At 34.5% G+C, this 21,999-nt stretch overlaps 2 protein-coding genes across 4 annotated transcripts; both read right to left on the bottom strand.

Annotated features, from left to right (window-relative positions):
• Positions 1-8: 8 nt before the first annotated feature.
• On the bottom strand, positions 9-6,748 carry LOC130613689 (neurogenic locus protein delta-like). Of its 2 annotated transcripts, none has more exons than XM_057435017.1 (7): positions 6,588-6,748; positions 5,222-5,500; positions 4,237-4,415; positions 2,553-2,707; positions 1,842-1,958; positions 850-963; positions 9-356 (listed from the first exon to the last, which is right to left on the bottom strand). In XM_057435017.1, the coding sequence occupies exons 1-7, from the start codon at positions 6,639-6,641 to the stop codon at positions 328-330; spliced, it is 927 nt and encodes a 308-aa protein (XP_057291000.1). In that variant the 5' UTR covers positions 6,642-6,748; the 3' UTR covers positions 9-327. The 2 variants fall into 2 exon arrangements, with proteins under 2 accessions (XP_057291000.1, XP_057290999.1); XM_057435016.1 differs by lacking the exon at positions 6,588-6,748 and adding an exon at positions 5,966-6,118.
• A 2,542-nt stretch (positions 6,749-9,290) lies between these two features.
• On the bottom strand, positions 9,291-21,952 carry LOC130614509 (protein FAM210B, mitochondrial-like). 2 transcript variants are annotated; one of them, XM_057435938.1, is made up of 3 exons: positions 21,902-21,952; positions 17,691-18,101; positions 9,291-10,610 (listed from the first exon to the last, which is right to left on the bottom strand). In XM_057435938.1, the coding sequence occupies exons 2-3, from the start codon at positions 18,044-18,046 to the stop codon at positions 10,394-10,396; spliced, it is 573 nt and encodes a 190-aa protein (XP_057291921.1). In that variant the 5' UTR covers positions 18,047-18,101; positions 21,902-21,952; the 3' UTR covers positions 9,291-10,393. The 2 variants fall into 2 exon arrangements, with proteins under 2 accessions (XP_057291921.1, XP_057291920.1); XM_057435937.1 differs by lacking the exon at positions 21,902-21,952 and having other exon boundaries at positions 17,691-18,452.
• Positions 21,953-21,999: the final 47 nt, after the last annotated feature.

Genomic DNA, 21,999 nt, shown 5'->3' on the forward strand with positions numbered 1-21,999 from the left:
ATCTTGCAAGAAGTAAAAAATGCTTTATTACAAAATATAATACAAAAAGTTTAAAACAGGTACAAAATTTTCGGCATCTTAAAATTTTTTTTCCATCTTTTCTATGTGCTGTCTACTATATACATCAATATAATATTTACATCGTCCCATTGATAATTGACGAGTTAATGCTCATATCCATTTGACTTCACTTTCACGCAAAAATGTCCAGGAGATTTTTTTTAACACTTAAATAAAAACCTAACTTTGCGATAGTGCGCATGCGCTACAGCGTAAAGTGCAGTCAAATGGAAACAACCTTTAAACAATTTAGAAACATCCATTCCATCAGAAGGATTCATATTTCCCTTTATTATCTAAAATAAATCAAATATTAAGAAAATATCAACAATAAATTGATATGAAGAATGACAGAAAAAACGCAGCAAACGTTTCGTCAATTTGCTGCAATTTCGGAAAACTTGAAATTCCTATCGCAACTGCTGATGACATATTAATATCTAATTGAAAATTCTTTGTAGGCACAAAATACGTTTAAAAAATTCTCTCTCGCTTCTTATTTAACATAGGTGTATGGATTTTTTGATGGAAAAATGGGACAACAATCATTTCCAGTGTCAAATTTTTTGACTAAACATAATTTTTAAATTTCAATATTTTGGCGCTTTTAGTGAAAATACTTCCTCGCACAATACTTCGCGAATAAGCTTTTTTGGCAAAATAATTTCTAACTTCTTATCAACTGAAAACTGCAGAAAAGGAGTTGTAATTTCTTTAAATGCATCAGTGGGTGCAAGGTTGTATTATAAGAAAACGTTTTTCTCCACATCTATATATGTATGTACTTACACCGTCTCCTGATGACGATTGCAATAACGATGATAACGGCGATTGCCGCAATGCAACCAATAGCAACGCCGACTTTAATGACAACATCATTTTTGTGGCCGTTTATGGATGACTCTGATTCATAAATGAAAATAAAGTTAGTCAGTAGTGTGCTATACAACAAACACAGTTTAAAGAAGTCGACGTAATGTTTTGACTCTCAGTAAGGCTTCTTATTCAAGGGCTGCTTTTATAGGAAGAGGGTGGGGCAGGGTGGGGCGCTTGTTGTAATTAGATTATTATCTCTGGTACTCAAGTACAATAAATGATACGGAGGAGTTGCTCAATCTTAAAAGTGAAACTTGAAAGAAGAAAAAAAATAGAGAAATATAAATATTAATATTTTGAAATGATTTAAAAAGATTCCTTGTGAAAAATGAAAAAAATAACTGTGTTTATTACTTTAAATTTGGATAAGCGCCCCTCTGGCTAAGAAATGGTGTAGAACGCTAAAGGGTACTTGACATAGTTAACCATCATATCGTTGCAACAGAGAAAAATGACTGATCTAAGATAGTATAGTCAATTTGCTAAGTTACCTAGTGTTTTGAAGTACCAATCATGTGCCCTAAATACTCGATTAGGCCCCCTGTGGATTTATTTGTCAGAAATGAAATGATTGAGCATTTTGAAACAGGGGGCTTATTGGAAGGGTGAGATTTCTAAGTGGCAACTTTAATGGTCACCATTCAGAGATAATTTATTGAATTTCTTTGTTTAAGAAGGAAAAATGTGAAAACCAAATTATCCAAAGGCGGAAATTTTCTCTCGCTTGACGAAATGGTTATGACTGTATACAACTGCTACTGAGGAAAAAATGTGCAAGCCTAACCATAGAGTATTTTTCTTCCACAATAAATGTATTGAACTCAAGTAAACTTCAATGGGGTTTATTCAAAGGGAGAGCTTATTGGAAGGAGAGGATTATTTACGGTATCAAATACCCTTCATACCCTTCGTTGGTCCAATATTGTCAAATTTTGTGGAAGTCATTTGAGTAGTTGGAATATCGGGTGTTGTTGTTGAACAAGTTGTTGTTGATGGAGTTGCAGTAGTGGTCGTTATATTTTCTAAAATAAAAGAATAACTTGAAATAAACTTGATACTTACAGGACCAGAGATTTTGTCCCTTTAGCGACGTGTCCCTCTTGGAGATTTGTTTTGCTAATTTTTGAGAAAAACGTGGGAACATTTTGCTCCAAAGTCGGAGATCCATTGGATATGTCATATTACCCTTTACACCTCCCTAGTTGGCAAAGAAACAATTATGAAAGACAATTTGGCTTGAAGAAATAAAATTTTGCTCAATAGAAAAGTTTTTAGAAATTTTGGGTAGTAACATGAAAGTATTGTAAACAGGTGTTTAGACCATAGACTCTTTTTTATGACTATGTTTAGATAAAAAGAGAAACAATAAAATCTTGATTCCTGATATTCTTTGTTTGCTTTATAGAAGTAAATTCTGGGGAAATAGTTTCGTGGGACCTGAAGGAGGTGTCGCTTTGAAAACTGTCTGCTTTAGAAAGGTTTTAATATAATGGTTTATTAGGAAATTGTTCCAGAGTAACATTTTTTTAAGAATGTCTGCTTTAGAGAATGTCCGCTTTAACGAAAGCAAAGCTTTGCTAAGTCCGACCCATATACGTTTTACTCTCGTAACTTACCTACAATACAATCGCTTGTTACATTCATCCAACCATCAAGGCAAACTTTTTCTCCAGTTTTTTCATCGCAAGTATAATGTCCCGTCGCGTTGTCTTGTGGTACGCAATATAGCTTGGTACAGTCGGGTAGAACGTAGTTCGGAATGCAACTTTTTCTATATAGCAAAGATCAGGTCATATAAATGATTTTTTATTCCTTACAGAAACCCTTTTTATTACAATCTGCTGTTAAATCATTTTTGGTTGGAACTCCTAACACTCAATATTTTAAATCTCATCGCTACTAAACATGGCAGCGTTTTCTAAATTTTAATTGGTTATTGAAAGTAATAAGCGCTGCAAAGAGTATGCTGACTCCTTTTAACTTTCAAAGCTACCAAAATTGCGGACGTTGCGGCCTGAAAAAAGATCTAATGCGCATGTTCAGATACTGAAACTTCTGGATGGCAGCTATTTTTGTCTTATTGTTGTTTTCTCGTCGTCAAAAATCATCAAACTTAGAAAGCGCAAAGAATAGTTACCATTTTACAGGCTTCAATTTTCAAACATGGCTCCGCAATTATGGTTTTATTCCTGTTTTAGTGTACTTGAAGACTTGGTAAAGAAATTTTTGGCAGATTTGTCTGTCAGTGATTATTGAAATTTTGAAATGTGGTTGTTTTTGGCCAAATTCTTGAAAACTTAAAGGGGCTACGGTTAAAATGCTTACATTCCGTGCGCACATATTAAAAATCCAACGCGTTTTGCGCAATGAACAGACCAGCGCACTTTGCTCGCTGGTTCAAAATATTTTCGAAAAGTATATCACAAAGAAATATTTCAGCGAGACTCATTCTAGATGAAAGCATGACCAAGGCTGGAGAAGATAACAATTCTAGATATATCTATATGTTCGAGTCTGTAAATTACATATATGTCGAAAAAATACCCAGTTTGATTTTCGCAGCCATCATCTCGACTTTCGGGTAAGTCACTAACGTCGAAAACCAACAGCCGTTCCGTAGCCCATAAAAAAATACAGTTGGTGGATGATATCGCTTTAAATTAGTCAATGTTTAGGCCAGGTGTACACCGTTGAAAATGCTAGTTTCAGTTTCTGCAAGGTCAAGGTAAGGCTGTTTTTCACTTCTGGAAAATTTCCCGCTGAACAAAACTGACAAGATAATGTCGATAATTTCCACTTTATTTTAATGCGCATATTTTAACCTATAGTCTACATTAGACGAACAATTTAAAACTCATTTAATTTACAGCTTAAGTAACACAACTAACGTGACTTAGCGCCTAGTGTGGACCGGGCTTAAATATACAAAGTAATCAATGTGTCACGGCAATAACCTCGATTCCAGGATCTGTTGTCTCATTTTATATATCTGACTGCGAGACGAACATTTTTTTCTCCACCTATCAGTAAGCGCAGCGCCAGTGAGAGACAAAAAGCTCTGGGCACGAAACTAGTAAATCAGTATACCACAATTCGTTCTTTTTTAGAGCCAATAAAATAACCTGACTTTTAAAGACCTAACTTCGCAGTAAACATTGTAAGCATGGACAACAAAAGCATCGAACATCCAAGCTATGGTGTGGCTATAAAAATGTTGTACTTGTGGCTGTGATATTTGACATTTGGAAGTTTTTCCTAGAAATTTTTTTCAATGTTGTATGTGTTAAGATTGGAACTTACATGACCTTCAGGTCAAGCTTCTTAACCTGGAAATTGTTACCGGAAGACATGTTGAATTCTTGTTGGTAGATTTTGGCTTGAATATTTTGCAAAACATGGAGCTGAGTATTGAAACGTGCCACCAGATCTCTTCGTTGACTGACAATGTTATACACCTCGATATTGATATCCAATTTTTCCTTAAAATAAAATTTGTTGAGTAATTATTCTCATTTTTTGTCATGGGTGGAAAGAAATACAAAGATAGGAGAATAATTGAATGATTGGGTGAATGAATGAACGAATGAATAAATAATTGGCATGCATGAACGAACGTTTTTACACTGGGCATTTATAGCAGTGTTGAAACGGAGAATGTAAATAGTACTCAACGCCTAAGGACCTTTTTTTATTTTTTTAGCGCAAAACAGAAGATAGCGAACCATTTTTCTTCCCAGGGCTATTTGAGATATACCTAGAGGTCTGAGCTTAAAAGAACTCCTACTGATATTTCACACAACTCAGTCGGCAGTCACGATGAAAAAATCAAGAAAGTTTTTGGTACAAAATGGAAAACACATAGAGTAAAACGAGGGAGATAAGCCCTGGGATTATCTAATATTAAATGGGTTTTTTCAGAGGAATTATACGCTAGTGGGCCACTCTCGTCCCCAGGGTGCTTTGTCTTTTTGATATAAGAAAATTCGACGAAAAATATTTTTCGACGTTATCTCTCATATCAAGAAAGCAAAAAACCCTGGGGACGAGGGTGTCTAGTAGGCGTATAATTCCTCTGAAAAAAGCCATTCAATATTAGATAATCCCAGGGCTCATCTGTATTCAATCTCTGCGTGATTTTATAGCCTGTTACAGACACATAAAATGCAATAGATAACGAACGGGCGGACCCGTCATCCGACTAGTATATCGAGAAATAGATAAGTGACAAAATAAAAGCAAACAATGAATGGATGCATCAGCATAAAAAACAAATTAATATATGTACCGGCCAAACATTGAGCAACTTCTCTACTGGATTCTGAAGGTTATTTTCTAAGCCAAGATGAAATCCAAATACATCGAAGTAGAAGCCTTCTGTCTCGACTTTTGCGTAATTACACGCTGCAGCGATGGATGGATCCGTGATGCAAACGTCAAATTCATTGTCGCATTTATGACGACAATCACTTGTTTCAATTTGACAGCATTTACTGTCGGCTGTCGTGTGGTGTGGGTTGCTATAGGATACGAAAAAAATGTCGATCTTTTTGTTGCATTCTGTCGACTATAATATAGAGATTAAAAATGGATATGATATGATCAACCTCGTCCCCAGGGCTCTTTTTTAACTTGATTTCATTGATATTTTGATACCAATATCAAAAAATGAAAAAAGAACTTTGGAGACAAGGGTGTATTAACGCATCAAAAACTGAATAAGAACCCTGGTAACGAAGTTTGAACATGATAAAATATGATACGGTGGACAAACACTGTTTTCCTTTTAATTTATTTATTTATTGCCGGATTTCCCCTCATACTGTTTATCTATCTCAAACTTTCTCTATCTTGAACAAATAACTTCCAGTCCCGTGCAAGTTCGAGGTAGGGAAATTTCACTACCAGAAAAACTGAGTTGGGTTGGAAGTTAGTTGATTACATCCTGAGTAGTGTTATTTTTAATGTTAATGTTGAAAAAGACAATGCTGAAGTTTACCATCATGTTAAAAATACGCGCACACATTCGTACCTGTAAATAGCTAAACAAAAAGATCAACATAAAAGCGATGTTCAGCATCTTGAAAGCGCTTGTAAAACTTTCTTTCCTCTCAGAAAAGTGTGGCATTCTTGAATTACAATTAATTTTAATGATATTTTTTAATTGAGTTTTCTGTGTGTTAAAAATAATTTAAGCCACACTAATTATATCTCTTCAGTTAACTATGCACATGAACGCGTATTTTGTTATTGTAGCTAGGCAAGTGTTTTTTGTATCCCTTAACCTCCCGTTTTACCTTTTAAACTTTCTAAGCACTATCCATCCCATGTATTGTTTAACTATAGCAAACATGACATATATGTAGATTGCGCTTTAAAAGTTAGGAATGTAACCTCGCCTCCAGGGCTTCTTTGTTGCTTTCTGGCGCGAAAGACATTTAAAGATGGTACCTCATTTATAACATCAATACACCTAAAAACCGACATTTTGCACCCTTCCACTTTGTTTTTAAAAGTCACAGTAGTTTTTCGAGTTGTCCCTGTCACAAAAACATTTTTCCATATAACGTCTGCTTAACATCAAAATGGTAGCGAAGTAATGAGTACAAAGTAATAATCAAAAGAGTCTTTAAAAACTTTTAATTCTTCCATACCTTTAAAAATAAAAGCATTAAGCCAAACCAGCTCAGAATTAAATTTATATCCATAGTCTTTCTTTCTTACAATACTATGAGACCACAGAAATTTCAGAGAAGTATTAAAAACAAATTTTACAAGTGCTTAAATAAAAAGTGTTATTTTAAGAAAGAGAAAGTGCGATAAATATCCGTAATACTTTGGAAGTTTGTTTAGCGTGAGGTTGTAATCTACTTTCGTCGTTATGCTGGAAACAAAAAGATTTAAGAACGTAATGGTTCTTTTGTAAACAAATTTTAACATACCGATGCTACTTTTATGTAAATGAATAAACTAAGTAAATAAATAAGCAAACCGAAAATTTGTTGACGTAAAAACTTAAACCCACGTGTAACATCCTCGAGCATTTTAAAAACGCAAAGGAGAAATTCACCATTGCCCAGAAGTTCTGTTTTCCCGCCAAAACATTTCCTTTGAGCTTTTTTACGTCGGGATAACCACCATCAGAAAGAAAGACAAACAGGCTCGGGGACGAGGTTGTGATGAACAATTTAATAAATTGCATTGTATGTAAAATCCACCAAACCAAATAGCTATACAATGGGACTAGCAATATTAATGAAGATCAAAATCAAAGAACAGTAGGAATTTGTCTCCCTTCGTCCAGCTTTCGCTATTGACCTACCTATGTTATCTTTGTTACCTTAAGTGAATAAAATTTCGCGAGGACTAATTTTCGCTGATTGGTCATTTCCAAATATTTTTAGTGCGAAAAAATTTTCGCGAATCAACCACTCTCTAATTTTTCGCGAGGATTTATTTTCGCGAATCAAAAGCGAGTACTCATTTTAAAAAAATCACTGCTTTTTCAAGGAGGTCTGGAGATTGTGTTGGAAGTGACGGTCACCATTCCGGCTAGTATTAAAGGCCATTTGCTGTTGTAACGCTATAAAGAAATGATACAAGAACTCTAGTGTGAACCGAAAGACGAAGTTATAACAGGTAGTTTTATTGAGAAGGATCCTAATGCCAACGTTCAGTTTGATGTACAGCCGAAATCAAAAAGTAAAACGGATCCTGTCCAAAAAGCCGCAAAATGCAAGAGACTTAAATATTGATTCATGTATGCTGCAAGCACGAGGCAAAAACAAAAAAGATCACAACTGACAGGACTTTTCGACGTTGATTAGATGCCCTGTGCCCACAGAATTCTAGGGGAAAAAAAGAGATGAAGAAAAAAATGTTATTCTCAAAATTTTCGCGAGGATTTATTTTTGCGAATGAGCCATTTTATAATTTCACGAGGATTTATTTTCGCGAATTAGGCTTTTTCAAACTTTTCGCGTACTTATTTTCGTGAATTTGGCGGAAATTTGCGAAAATTAATCCACGTATGGTACATTAAGAAAAAGGAAAACTTCCATGTTCTTTATCTTTCTCTATGGTGTCATAAATTTATCGAATAACAATTTTCCCTGAGCCAATTTGCGCGAAAAAAAAAGTTCCAAACAAAAAAAAGAGAAAAAATTCAAGGCGCAAAGAATTTGTTACCAAGGAGCTTTTATTCGAGATTCTGTACAATTCAAGCTGTAGGAAGATTTGCTTTTCACATACAGTTATGAAATATTTTTGAACAATATTTTCTCTATTAAAAGAGGAAAAGAAATATATGCCATTTTTTGGAAAAATCTTAACAAAACAGAAGATCTATAAAAAAACTAAGGAAGCGTTAGTTAAAATTTGATTGTATTAGTCCCTAAAAAAAATACCAGTGAGATGGAATGCTTTTTGAGCTTGGAATTATCTAAATGGAGATTGCCTTGGAAGTTACAAACCCGTTCCTACGGCATGTTACCTATTTAATAGCTGGAAGGACTCGGGGCTTCAAGACCCAGGGGACGACGTTGGGGACACAGAATAAAGGGTATAATGTTTAGGCACGCTTATCTTGTAGGAAAATATTTTTACCTTACAAAGGCCAACCCTGTTCCCAGAGAATTTTTCCTTTTTGATTAATTTCATAGCCTTGTTGGTAATAACAGCTCATGGGCAACAAGATCCTTTTCGTCGCTATCAACTTCATCAACAAATCAAAATGTCCTAGGAATGAGGTTAAAAACATTTGTATATGTCAGCGACAGGCTATCGTGCAACTGAGAATTTTTCAAAACAAATTGATGAAAATTTTCTGTTAGTTCATGGTACACACTAAATGCACGTTTCATAATTGTCGAAAATCGATGTTACAAATTGTGCCGACAGGTAGCTAGAGCTTAACGCAAAAAACGCAACAAGCTCAAATTTTGTGTTGGCTGGGTAGATTTCACCTGATTAATTTTACGTTAACAAACAACTTCGTTTCCAACGCCTGTTGTCTGTTTTATATCAGAACGGTCAGAACATATAAAAACAACAATAGGCGCTAGAAACGAGGTTGGACAAACCAGTACTTTTTTAAGTCGCATGACTTGATGCATTGAACGAGCTCTACCCCTACATACAGAAATACATTAAGGTGTGTATGTAGCTTTATTTGGGTTGCTTTAACATACAGATAAAAATCCGCAGTGACATTACAACTGAACATGGTTTTCTTTAACCGCCCAATTTAAAAGTGCAACAACCGCAAGCAGTCTCTTTATTTCGCAACAACGCCCTTCAATTAAGGTGCAATGCGCGCCAGATATTACTGTGGTTTACCAGAATAAATACTAAATATAGCCAGTTTACCTGAAAATTTGACGTTTTTATTGTATAAAACTTTTTAGCGTCATTTGATAAAGAAAAATTACACCCTATCTCTCGTGATCTTCCACAGTACATTTTTACTATAGGGAATATTAAATATATATAAAATCTAGCTCTCTTCCTTTATAAATAAAATCTAAATATTAAAGGCGACAGTAAGTACAAAAATTAACGTGTAAATCCAACCTTAAAAACTAATAACCAGTTACACAAAACAAAAAAAAAATGCTAAAAAAGCGTTACATGATTTTATCTTGTCACCCTTAAGTGACGAAATTTTGATTAGAAAGAGAAAATTAGGACAAAAAATTGTGACAGACTGTTATCTAGTTGGGTAGAATATTCAGAGATCTTTATAGCTCAAATGAGAGCTTTAAACAGGGTATATCCCTCGATATTAACGAGGTTATCCACATAAAATATAAATCACTTTACTACGTAAATGTGTGGTCCGATTAGTTACCATTTTTAAAAAAACCTTATTTGAAAAATGCCACTTTAGATGTCAATAATATTGTGCAAAACTAAGAAACAAAGGACATAAATACTATCCTGTTCTATTGGTAAGATTTGAATTTATATCCTTTTACAGGTAAATGGTGAATATTGACCACGTGTCAAAAACTTGAAATGCGAACGTAAATATCTTCTTCAAAAAAAATTTTTTTAAAGACTTCTTAAACAATTTTCTGGGCTCTAGAATTATCTTTATTACCTCGGATTACCTTCAAAGTTATTCGGTCTCAAAAATCTTCCAAATAATTAACTAACATTCGCAGCATAACAGAAATAAGTATACGCATAGTGGCAAATAAAAAATGCAGTACAAAGCTATGGTGTTTTTTTATTCAAACTTGTCAACTCACATTATATGGCAGAGCAGTCGTAAACAAAATAACACCCGTTTTAAATCGCAACGTATGAGATCATGCCTATAGTAATGTCTCTTCTTCTTCTTCTTGCCCAAAAATTAAACTCAAATAATTATACAAGCAAAGAGAGCTCGAAGAACAACACGATTGCCAAATGTGAACATTATCAAAATAGATAAAAAAAATCCGGATATATAGACAAGTTATTTCTTAGCTGGTATCTTTAGTAATCCAATCTGTCGAAGTTTCTTTACAATCAGTGGAGTGCAGGTGACTGTGGCGAAAATACGCAGTGGCATAAAAACTTTGTGACAAGCATATGCAATAACGAAAGTCGTAGCACCTCCAGCAACAGTAGCTTGTGTTGAAGCTTCTGTGATTAAATTTAACTTTTGCATTAGTCCAACAACGTCGATACCACTTAAACAAAAACAAGAAACACTGATTTTAGAATCAATGAACTCCTAAAAGCTAAAAAATATATTTTTTTACTGTGCACGATATTCCTTTATGAAAAGTTAATACAAAATTACAAAAAAAATCCTGTATTAATAAGTTGGTTATGTTGTAAAACTTAGTGTTCAGTGACACGAAGATCATGCATGATCAATTTGTTAATAACACACCTAACTTTTAGGCTTTAAAGGTAAAAAATAAGAACATACAAACAAAATGCTTTTTCTTATTCTAGTGTTTTTATAGTCATTAATATAAATTTTAGTCCTTTGTTATCTTCCCAACACATATTAACTTTGTTATTTTTTAATCAAAATTCAACCTGAATTAACGATTTAACTGAAATTTAAAGTTTCTCTTTAAAAATGAATTCATACACAATTGATGGCAAAAAACATCTTAATAATACTTATTAATGGCAATTTATTAACAAAAATGTCAAAAAATAAAATGTTTAGCTGATGCTTCCTTAGTTTCCTATGTCTATAGAATTCAAAATCATTTTATTTCCACCTTCTAAGTTATTGCAAGCTCGCGGGCTTGTATTAAAACGCAAATGTGTCCTACAAGAATGGAAATTTTGCCTCTCTGAGCACCGACACAGGGGTAGTCGTGTGTTCGAATCTCTTCTTGGTAACTATTTTTTTTTTTTTTTTTTTTTTTGCTGTTATAAATTTTATTTTTTAAAAAGATAAGTGTTCAAAAGCATTATTTAACTAACTGGTAAAGTAAAGGTGCTTTCACCCAAGTTTACAAAAGTGAATGTAGGCAGAATTAAGGTCTCCTGGAATGGTCTGCAAAAAATAAAATTTCCACAACATTACGTAAGAGAGAAACGGAGACGCTCCACCATATCAATTTCCTTCAGTGTATTAATCTTCTGCGGTATAGTCAACGGGGGTAAAAAAGAACAAAATTTAGAAACTTTCAGTTTAAATAAAAACTGCATATATTCTGACTTTTTTTGTTGTTGCCAAAAGTAAGAATAAGGATAGGGAAACAATACCAAAAAAGGTTGATCAAATTTCTTTTAGAGAAGTATGAAATTTTTTGAAAATTGTGATGTTTTTTTTTAAACCAAGAATGGGGTAAAAAAGAATAATTGAAAGTTAAAAATATATAATTTTTACCCCAACTGTATATTTTTTTTACCCCGATGTCCATAAAGTACATTTTCCAGAAGTTAACACACAACATAAAGTTAGAACAAAAGATTAGATATATATATGTATGAAGATAGTTGTTGAAAATACGAAATGCACATAAGAAATGATATTAAAATGTAGCTCAGTAATATATCCAAGTAGAAAAATGGATGCATATTTAAGTTAAGTTTGAAGAATGTTCAGGTTCGATTCCTGTATCAAGCAATATTCACAGTATATATAGTTTAGTAATGGTAAATGGCACCCATAGCTTGATAGCCAGCAAGTCTTCATCTCAGATAATGCACAAATAAGACATTAATTCAAATTAATCATATATTACTGAAGTTTTGATTTTGATACAATTTCTGCAACAAATACAAACTTATCTTAACAAAAGAACTAATAATATCAAGAGTGTATATATACTGTTAACTGTAACTTTTCATTTGAGTCCTTGCTTTGGGATTTCATGAAATTTCTTCATCACTTCCTTCTCAATTTCAAAGGTCATGTGCGCCTTTTTACGACTCGCATATGTAAGATTTGGGATACAAGGACCAGCAAAACAAAGTTTTGCATCAACTATTCCTTTGTCTTCTTTCATCGGCCAATCCCATTTTAAGTGAGAAGGGTCACTTGAATTTTCTACTTTCTTGAGAAACTGCATTTTCACCTGATCAGCATTTGCTTCAACATCTTCAGCAAAAACCTTCAAAAGCTTGCCCCAATAATAGGTTCTAGGCTTTGTCCAGAATACAGCGAAGAATTTTCCAATGTTGTGATCATCTAAATGATCAAGGGTAGAGGTAGTGTTTTCTTGGCCTTGGTAATCGGTGTTTTCTTGGCCTTGGTGATCGGTGTTTTCTTGGCCTTGGTGATCAGCGGTTTCTTTTTTATCATTGGCTTCATTAATAACTCCTTGGTTTTCATTGTCTGACTCTCCTGGGATATCTACATCTTCACCACTTCCCTCCTCTTCTGATTCAGTGTCATCACGTACCATGCCCATAAGCATTTTTCGGAAATCATGGCCCCTGTTTTTATATTGTTTATTGGTCAGCGCCGTCAGGTAGCTGATCTTTCATTTCAGTTTGCCTTTTTGTGTTCGTGTGTTATTCTGTCCGTCCCTAGTCAGCTTCCCGACCACCTTATTACCGCCTACTTAATCCAAAGGCCGTTTTCCACTCATCAGCCAATCAGGATGCAGGAATCATGAGTTACCAGAACCAAACGACATTTTAAAAGAAAGACACTGATCTGATCTGATCTGAAATACAGCTAAAATATAAATAAAACAAAATATATTTCTGGTTTTGGCTGTCCGACTGGTAGCTACGTCTCCGTACACTGAAGATCTCACTGGTTTTGTTGTTCGTTGACCATTTTCAAGGCAAGTTATTCTACTTATCTATTTATTGTTTTATAGCTAGCTAGCTATTAGGTAGCTACTGTTAATGCATTTAAGTATTCCCAAACCTCAACAGGTTTCTAATTTTTGCCAGTCGCACTGCATATAATAAGCTAGCTAGCTAGCTATATATTAACTGAAATATAGCTAGTTAATGACCTACTGTCCTAACTGCTAAAGCCGACATCAATAAAATGTTCGGTTCGTGTCATTTTTGCATATGAAAATGTGATGGGCGGGCAAAAAAATTTGCCATCTTTTAGGGTAGGCATCCATATGCTCATATTGCCAAACTAAGCGTTGATTTGACGTTACTTTGAAAACCCCCACCAGCACGCTCTGCCATCATGATGACGGAAGTACATTCTGACCAAATGTATTTTTTTTAATGCTACATGGAAGGTCCCTCTCTCTTCCGCTCGTAAACAGACAAAATCCGGGCACTGTAAAATACGATCGTTTTATCAAATATATCTCTCCTGTTTCGATTTGACGTTAGGAGGGTGGGGGTTGATCTTTTCGACGTTAATATCCATGGCAGAAAAAAATATCGCTTTGGGCCCAGAGACAGGAGAAATACATATGATAAAACGATCGTATTTTACAGTTAAAATCGAAGTCGTCTGGCCAATTTCGCACCCTGATATTTGTGTAGCATGTTTTGCATTTGTGATTATTCATTTTATTTGTGAAACTGCTTTCAAAGCTCGTAGTAGTGCACACAACTCTCTCCGTCATCCTGAATGAATACATTTTCATGCCAACCAGTGAGTGGGATTCGATCCGCGGTCCCCAGAACTGGGAGCCCCTTGGCAGTATGTTAGTGATGAACAAAGTAGTTCTTCTTCAACATAACTATTTTTTTCTTTAATACAGTCTTGATATATTTAGTTATCCTCATAATTTACTTTATGGGGCATTAATTTGGATTGCGAAATCGAAAATGGAGCTTTTGATGGTCCCTAGTTTTCGCAAATTTTCCTTCTTGCAAAAGTTTCTTCCCTTTGTTTACAAAATATTGTGTAATTTTTTTTTCTTCTTTTCTTATAGGTCAAGCGAAAGAACAACGGTTTACTTGGTTACTTGTTTACACACGTTTACTTTGTTACTATTTAATCTCTTGTCAGACTTGGACACTACCTTGGTCTTACAATATACTTTTACATATATATAACTTATAGAATAGATTTTTTTTACAATAAAAAATAATATATATAAAAAATATATATAGCTAGCTATATAATTTTACTGTTCTACTTTGTTGTATTTTTACAATCTAGGCATATCGCATTGCTATTGGAACTTTCAGTTCAACCACTGAGCTAAGTTCAGAACTACTGTTTCTAAAGAAATTTTCTCGCTCTTAAGGCCAGCTCCATTCTGTTCAATTTTTGTGTAAATATTACTTTGGCTTTTCTAATGGCTAGTGACGTTTAGTCCAACCCCGGGCCTGTCAACCCAGATAAAATAGTAATGGGCTCATTTCATCAAGTTCATTCTAGATTTGGAAAATCAGCGGGTAGAGAATGCGTGTGCAATGCTTTGTGGGCCATCTGTTACCCTTCTATTGCGTCTGTGCGTTACTGGACTGAATGGGATCTTGATCGTATTTTGACACCAGGAAATGATCTTTACGTCAGCCTAGGTTACACCAGTCAATATCTTGCTTTAGACGAACTGCCCACTTCAATTGCAACTGAAAACGGGAATATTCAAATTGAAAAGTCAGATTCCTATTTATTTGAACTTTCGAGAAATAGTACTTCCTTTCTCCGTGCCCAGTAATATGCCAATTATCTCACGCTATCGATATTTGAACTAATATCGTCATTCAGAGGAAAGTGGGTAAATTTTACTATCTTGAAGCGGAAGAAAATTTTCTTTTTTACTTTCGTGGATAAACAATTCTCGCTCACACATTTAAAGTTCTCAGTCGCGCTGACCTCAAGGCCTAAGGGCCTCTAGTTTTTCTTGACTTGGCTCTTAGCCTTCCTTGCCTTTGCTTTTTGTTGTTTTGTCTTTTCTTTCAATCTCTTCTTTTCTTTTTTTTTACATTTTCCTCGTCTTCTTTTGCTTTCTTTTTGGCTGCAATTTTTGCTCGATACTCAGGACTTGTCAATACTGCTCCATTCATTGAAATTTTTTGTCTCTTTGGGGCATCTTTTCCACTTGACGTTGGTGTTGTTATTGATGACATTCTTCTTTTTAAAACCTTTTCAAGACTGTCCATCTCTTTTCGGACAAGTGAAATTGCATACTTATAACCTGGAGGTGCATTACGCTCTAATAGCTTCAAGATCTCCTCTAGTTTCATTAATTGGTTGGAGTGTGGTGTACTGCAGGAAGCCATCTGATCATCAAAACTTGAATTGACACTTTCCTCATCAATGGAATCTTGAAATGAACGAACAGAGAAGGGTAACTTCTTTGGTGACTTATTGGGTTTAAAGAGGGCGATTTGCAATTTGACACGAACACCTGTACTGCTTCGTTAAAAGAGCTTTCTGCTTGTGAACTGTTTTGGTTGAATGCTATGTTTGATTCTTTGGTTTGATTGATTAAGATGGGAGATCCATCCTCGTCAACCGGTGATCCTTCTTCTCTCCACTTCATGTAAGAGTTTAGTTTCACTTTGTCTAGGCGAGAAACCTTGTACTTTGTTTCATCTACTGGAAAAATTCTCTGAACCAATGATCAAATATCTTTGTGGTCATCCAACCACTGTCACTTACACTAAAGTAAGTGTTTTCTAGAGCATATGCTCTGCTCTGCTCTAACCATGTCGATTGAAGATTCTTTCCACTAAAAATGATGAGGGGGGTCCAGTGAAGTACCATCAGCACAGCACACAGCCAAGACTGTTGTATTTTCCCTGTTTAAGCCATTTGTAACTTGATTACATTTCTTGCCAATCTCACCCACATATTTACATTTTCAGGGGTCTGTTGGAAACCCTAATTCGGCACAGTTGTAAACACACTCGGGTTTATCCTTTATTCCAAGACGCTCAACTTCATTGTTCAGTGTTTCAAAAAATCGGTATATGACAAAAGGATCAGAGGCTACATTCTTTCGGGCTAATTGCATCTGCTCTCCCTTCTAAGGCTCAACTTATGGCGCTTCAAAAATGACCTTGTCCAGTCATGACCTGGCATATTATCCTTGAAACGTGTCTTTAAGTTTTTCATAACAACAAAGTCTTGGACTAAGTCTTGGTCTATATGACCTAAGCATTTTAGAAAGTTTGTTGATTTACTTAAAAATATGCAATTATATAGTTAGTAATCTAAAATAAATAGAAGTAAATAATTATTTTACACCTACCATCTCCAATTATACCATTATTACTGTAGTTGGGTAAAAAAAATAAACATTGGATAATAAAAACTATATTATTTTTTACCCTATTTATCAAAAAAAATTTTGGGTAAAAAAAAACATAGTCATTCCAGAATAACAGCCTACTCAGAGTAAAATCAATATCATCATCATCATTCTCGGCTTAACGTCCGTTTTCCTTGCTAGCATGGGTTGGACGGGGTATATTAATGACCCTCTTCCAATCTGATCTAGACTGTGTTAGATCTAAACTCGACTTCCTCTCTATCAAGTCTGTCCTTATAACCTCCTGCCAAGTCTTTCTCGGTCTGCTAGTCAATAAAGGAAGTAACTCTCTAAACTTTTTCCAAGCAGAACCTATCCTGCAAGTAACACTTCTTCCAACACCCCCTTCACTGCCCAACATATCACCTAAGTAACAGAAGTTCTTAACTATCTCTAACGAGCCACTGTTGTACATCATTAAAGCTGGAAATACTTCATTCTCTATAATCTCACCTTTGCAACGCTTGCATACAAACTGTATGTCAGCTCTTAACCTTCCACTAATACTACTGCACTTCTTATGTACCCAATGCTTGCAAGTCTGACAAAAAATTGAGTTACTACCAACCCCTTTCCTGCTAATATATACCAGTAACTAATATATACAAGTAACACCCTATGATACTTGTATTATGACAGCATTAACAAAACTTTAACCCAAGTCTACCAAAAAGCTGAAATAAAAAGTTAATGCATGTGGTTTGAAAGTTGTTTGTCATAATTTTTCAAACATCCAAAGTTAAATAATCATAAATTAAAAACTATTAACCTTGAAAACTTAATACTTGGACAAAATATGCTTCAGATATTCCTATAAATGAAAAATCAGCCAAAACTAAAAATTCACCATTATTCCCTAGGTAGGAGCCATTGTTTTTTTTACCCTGATTTTGTTGATATTTTTTTACCCCCGCATTTTTCAATGGAAAATTCCTGACACCAAAAAAAGTTTACAAATCAGAGAACAATGTTGGTACCTAAAAAAAGTATGGCCTATTTTGCTATAAATCTACAAAACAGATTTAAATAATACTTTCCACAATCACCTTTCATACTGAGAAGAAAGTTTCCTAAAGCAAAAACAGAACTAATAAAACATCTCACCTGCTTACTGCCATGTAACTTATACCAAGAGATGTTAAAGAAATAGTGGTATGAAACACAACAGCTGTTGTACCATATTCAGCAAAAACCTTTGCTAACTGTCCTGTTTGCTTTAACTTGCCTTCCTTTTCAGTGCCCTTTCCATTTTCTTTTGCAACATCAATTGGTTTGTTTGAATCATTATCATAAAGAATACATGATGTATATAATGTCTGTATTCTGGTTGAAGGCTTGGGTATTTGCTTAAAATTAGAAAAAAGAATGCCACAAGGACATTTCAGTTTTGTTAAGTTCAAACATCGATGTGCTAAACGGAAGGATGGGTTTCTCATTATTGCAACTGTACTAAAACTCATCTTTTCCAAATGTCACAAGAACATCAATGGTAATATATTAATTAAATATTTCTTTCTAAAAATATAAAGTCTATAAAAGTTATTTTATCATAAATTATTTAAAATAGTGTATGTGAAACAAAGCATGGCAACAATCCTTTTTTAAAAATAATTACTGCTTAATGCACACGTTTTATATCAGGTAGTGTAGATCTTGTTAATTCTATGATGCTTTACTTTTTTTGTCATCCCTCTTTATTCACTTACCACAACTGCTTGGTAGTGACATTATGATGCTATGCAGCCAACAGGCTGCAGGTTGCTACTTTTGCAACCATGGAGGCAGAGAGTGTTTAAAATTTGTGAGTCACATGATCCAACACGCGTTCACAACAGAATAATCCTTCTTGGGTCCACAAAGCCCCCAAGAATTCATGAAAACTGGCCGTACTGAGACATCAGCAACAGTTAGCACATTTCAAGAGTTTTTATGTTCAAAAAAGCAGAACAACGTAATAATGAAAGCTTGTAAGTGTTTTTATTGAAGAAGAAAGTGATATAAAAAATCAATTGGTTTTAAAAATTTCATAAAAATTCTTGAGTTTTGTGCTGAGAGAAGAAGAGTATTTCGTAAAAGGTTGAAGCAGTGCAGTGCAAGGGATTTCTAGGGAGTTCCCTTTTTTAATATTTGCACAGTCCACTAACCTCACATTTCAAAAGTTAGTTCAATTAAATGCAGTGATTAAATCAATAAAAAACAGACAATCTTCAACCTTTCTAATTCATGTACCAGGGTAAATGCCGAGTTGATTATAAAAAAAAGAACTTCATCCTGGCAAAATTTTGTTAAGGCAATTTTTTTTTGCAATTTATGGAATCCTTCACTTGCCTTGAATCTATCGTAAATATATATATAGAAAGTATAAATAGAAAAGCAATAGAATATTTCTTACATGCAAAAATTAATAATGTTTGCTCAGCATTTTTCTTATTTTCTTTGAATAGAATTAAAATAGTTTAAATGTAAACAAGCTGGCTTGGAAAAGAAAAAAGCTTAAATTTAATTGGCAATTTATCTATGGCAGACACTGAAATAAAAGTTAATGTCACTGTTTTTGCCGACATGATATTGTGGATTGCAGAGGAGAATCATAAAAACAAAAATTATTATCCACATTTTTTTGCTGACATGAGATGGGTAAACGCGAAATAGTATGATGAATTAGAAAGTAAATTTAATTAGAAAGGCTGAACTTTGTATTACTACTTGTTAGTCCACAGAAAATTCAACAGTGGTTCGCTAATGGTACAATTTGTGGCGCTGTAGCTTAGTGATTATATAACTCTTGTACTTTGTGCAGGAGACCAAGGTTCGATTCCCCTTGCCACAGTCCTTAAAATTAGAATTTTTTTATGTCGGCAATAAAATTGCCGACATGAGATACATTTTAACTGATTTGCGTCGGCAATATTTTTTTTGCAGTGAAATTTTTCGGCTGGCAGTAAATTTCGTCATTCACCTTTTATTAAGGCTAGACCCCTCATAAATTTGATGCATTGATCTCCTAAGACGATGACAAATGGGAATGCAGTACAAGTCTTCTTGACATACCGTCCGGATGGTGAACTTCGTTAGTTTAATATAACAGTTCACTGCCAACTGGCTTTTTATGTTTCGAGATGAACTCATTGGGTTAGGGCATCATTATGTTGTTTATCGCAGAAGTCTCCAGTGACATGCTTTGAAAATGCTTGTCACCAGCACAGTTTAGGGTGAACTAAAACTGTACATGAGACTCAATTGTTAGAGTCTTCACAGAACGTCTCTCTTTACAAAACCGACAGCAGGGCTGACTTATTGCCTGCTGTGTTGTGTGAGAGAAAGAACTTCTGGACTTCTTTTTAATACGATACACAATTTTTAAGATTATTATTACAAATCGAATGGCACCACAGTATTTCTGTAGCCTAAATGATTTTAGTTAGTGATAATGGCCTAACTTACTAAAAATCGAATGTAGTTATTTTGTAGTCACAATAAGTAGGAGTAGCTCAAACAAAACCAAAACATTGTTATTTAAAAATTTCACAACTACGATATTTTAGTATTCTACGTCGGCAGTGCTGAATGCCGACGCTAATTTTAAGGGCTGTTGCCAGCGATTCAATGGCGCCATAGTTTAATGGTTATCACTCTTGTACTTTGTGCGGGAGACCAAGGTTTGATTCCACTTGGCAGGGTTAGATTTCCCTTGGTGGCGATTCAATATAAGCAATTGAACAGTACCATAGCCCCGGGTCAACCCAAGCTATGTGGGGAAAATTGGGAAAATGGCGCACTGTGTGGGCTGTTGGATGCTGCAGGGAGTTGTCTAGCAGAGCCCTGACCCTAATTGAGTTTGGGTAGCTCAAAGGAAACATTAAATACTGCAGGAATCCCCATCAAAGTCATGGCCCCTCCTAGAAATAATAGACAGGGTATATTTTTCGATCTTTGTGAGGCTAGCCATGTACAATAATATACACATCTATCTTCTTACATCACTATTATCCTTGTTTCCTGAGAAAAAAAAAGGGAAAAGTATTAAAAAAAAGAACGTAAGGGTCTTTTAATTTTTTGTTAAGGAGAAAACGAGATAGAAGAAGAATGGTTATTCAATGGAAGGGAGTTGATTCCAGGTTTGAGGAACATAGAACATGTTCAAACTGAATGGTTAATAAAGCATTGTGTTTGTCTGGTTACACGTCTGTTAATTAAGACACAAGTTTAAAGAGGCAGTTTATTAATGATGGAATATTATTATTTATATACAAACTGATGTATTATTTTACAACATTCAAAGTTGTAACTGGTTTCAGCGTTTAGTGGAATAAAGTGATTATTGTTGTTACTATTATGTTTATGTTGGGAATACATTTTTAAAAATACAGTTAATTTTACCAGCGCGCCCCAAGCTAATACACCTTTATGATAATTCGGGAAAACTAACACTCCATCGCAGCTTATTTTGCGATCAGAGGAGGTAAACATCACACTTTTATAAGAGTTTATTAAGGAGAAAACATGATAACTTTTCTTGCCGTGATAACTTTTCTTGCCGCGTTTTGTTTTTAATAAAAAGTACACATAAGTTGTATGTTATTATTATTAATGTTTCCTGAAAATTTGAAAGAAATTAATATGACGGAAGTTAAAAAACTGAAGAAAACACGCTTTCGTCTCTAACAAACTCTCATAAGAACACAATTTTTACCTCCTTTTTTCCAATACTGTAAAACGATGGAGAGCCGTAGGAACGCATGTACAATTGAATTATCGTAAAGGTGTATCAATATTGAACATTGGATTGAAGAAAACAGTAGTATAAGGATTTAAGGCAATTATGTGAGAGAAGATACCCTACTTTGTTAAGTTAGACCTGTCCCTTGTTTTACTTTGATCAGATCTATTTGGGGTTTCTATCCACATTTATCTGACTGTTATCTGTCAATCAACTTATAAAAACTATTTTTTCGGAAAATTAGAAATACTCATAATGCCCATGTTGGTCAAGGCCTTAAATTCACTCTGTTTACTTCCTTTTTCAAAGAAATGAAAGACAACTTAAACTGTAGAAAGGTGTTTTTTAAGAAAAAAAATTGCTAGCCCCAAAGTAGCCAGCTAGCTATTACAAATGTTTTGCTTGTTTCCTCCTCAGCTTGCTAGCAAGCTAGCTATGCTGTAATGAAACTTTCCTCCAAGGATGAATATACAACATAACGGTTCTTTTCCCTACTCGTACGCTTACACAAAATACATGTAGATAAAACAACCTAATAAATCCTCAATTTTTGACTTGACGGAAAGTTTATAGGACGTGTACTTTCGTTTCTTACCTTATTCATGCTGCATATTTTCTTCTGTAAAATAAAAGCAACCCTCGGCCCCGAGTATTCTAAAAAGCGATTTTCGCGAAGCGAATTGAACGGCGAAT

This window comes from Hydractinia symbiolongicarpus, chromosome 11 (genome assembly GCF_029227915.1).
Source record: "Hydractinia symbiolongicarpus strain clone_291-10 chromosome 11, HSymV2.1, whole genome shotgun sequence".
NCBI classification, from domain to species: Eukaryota; Metazoa; Cnidaria; class Hydrozoa; order Anthoathecata; family Hydractiniidae; genus Hydractinia; species Hydractinia symbiolongicarpus.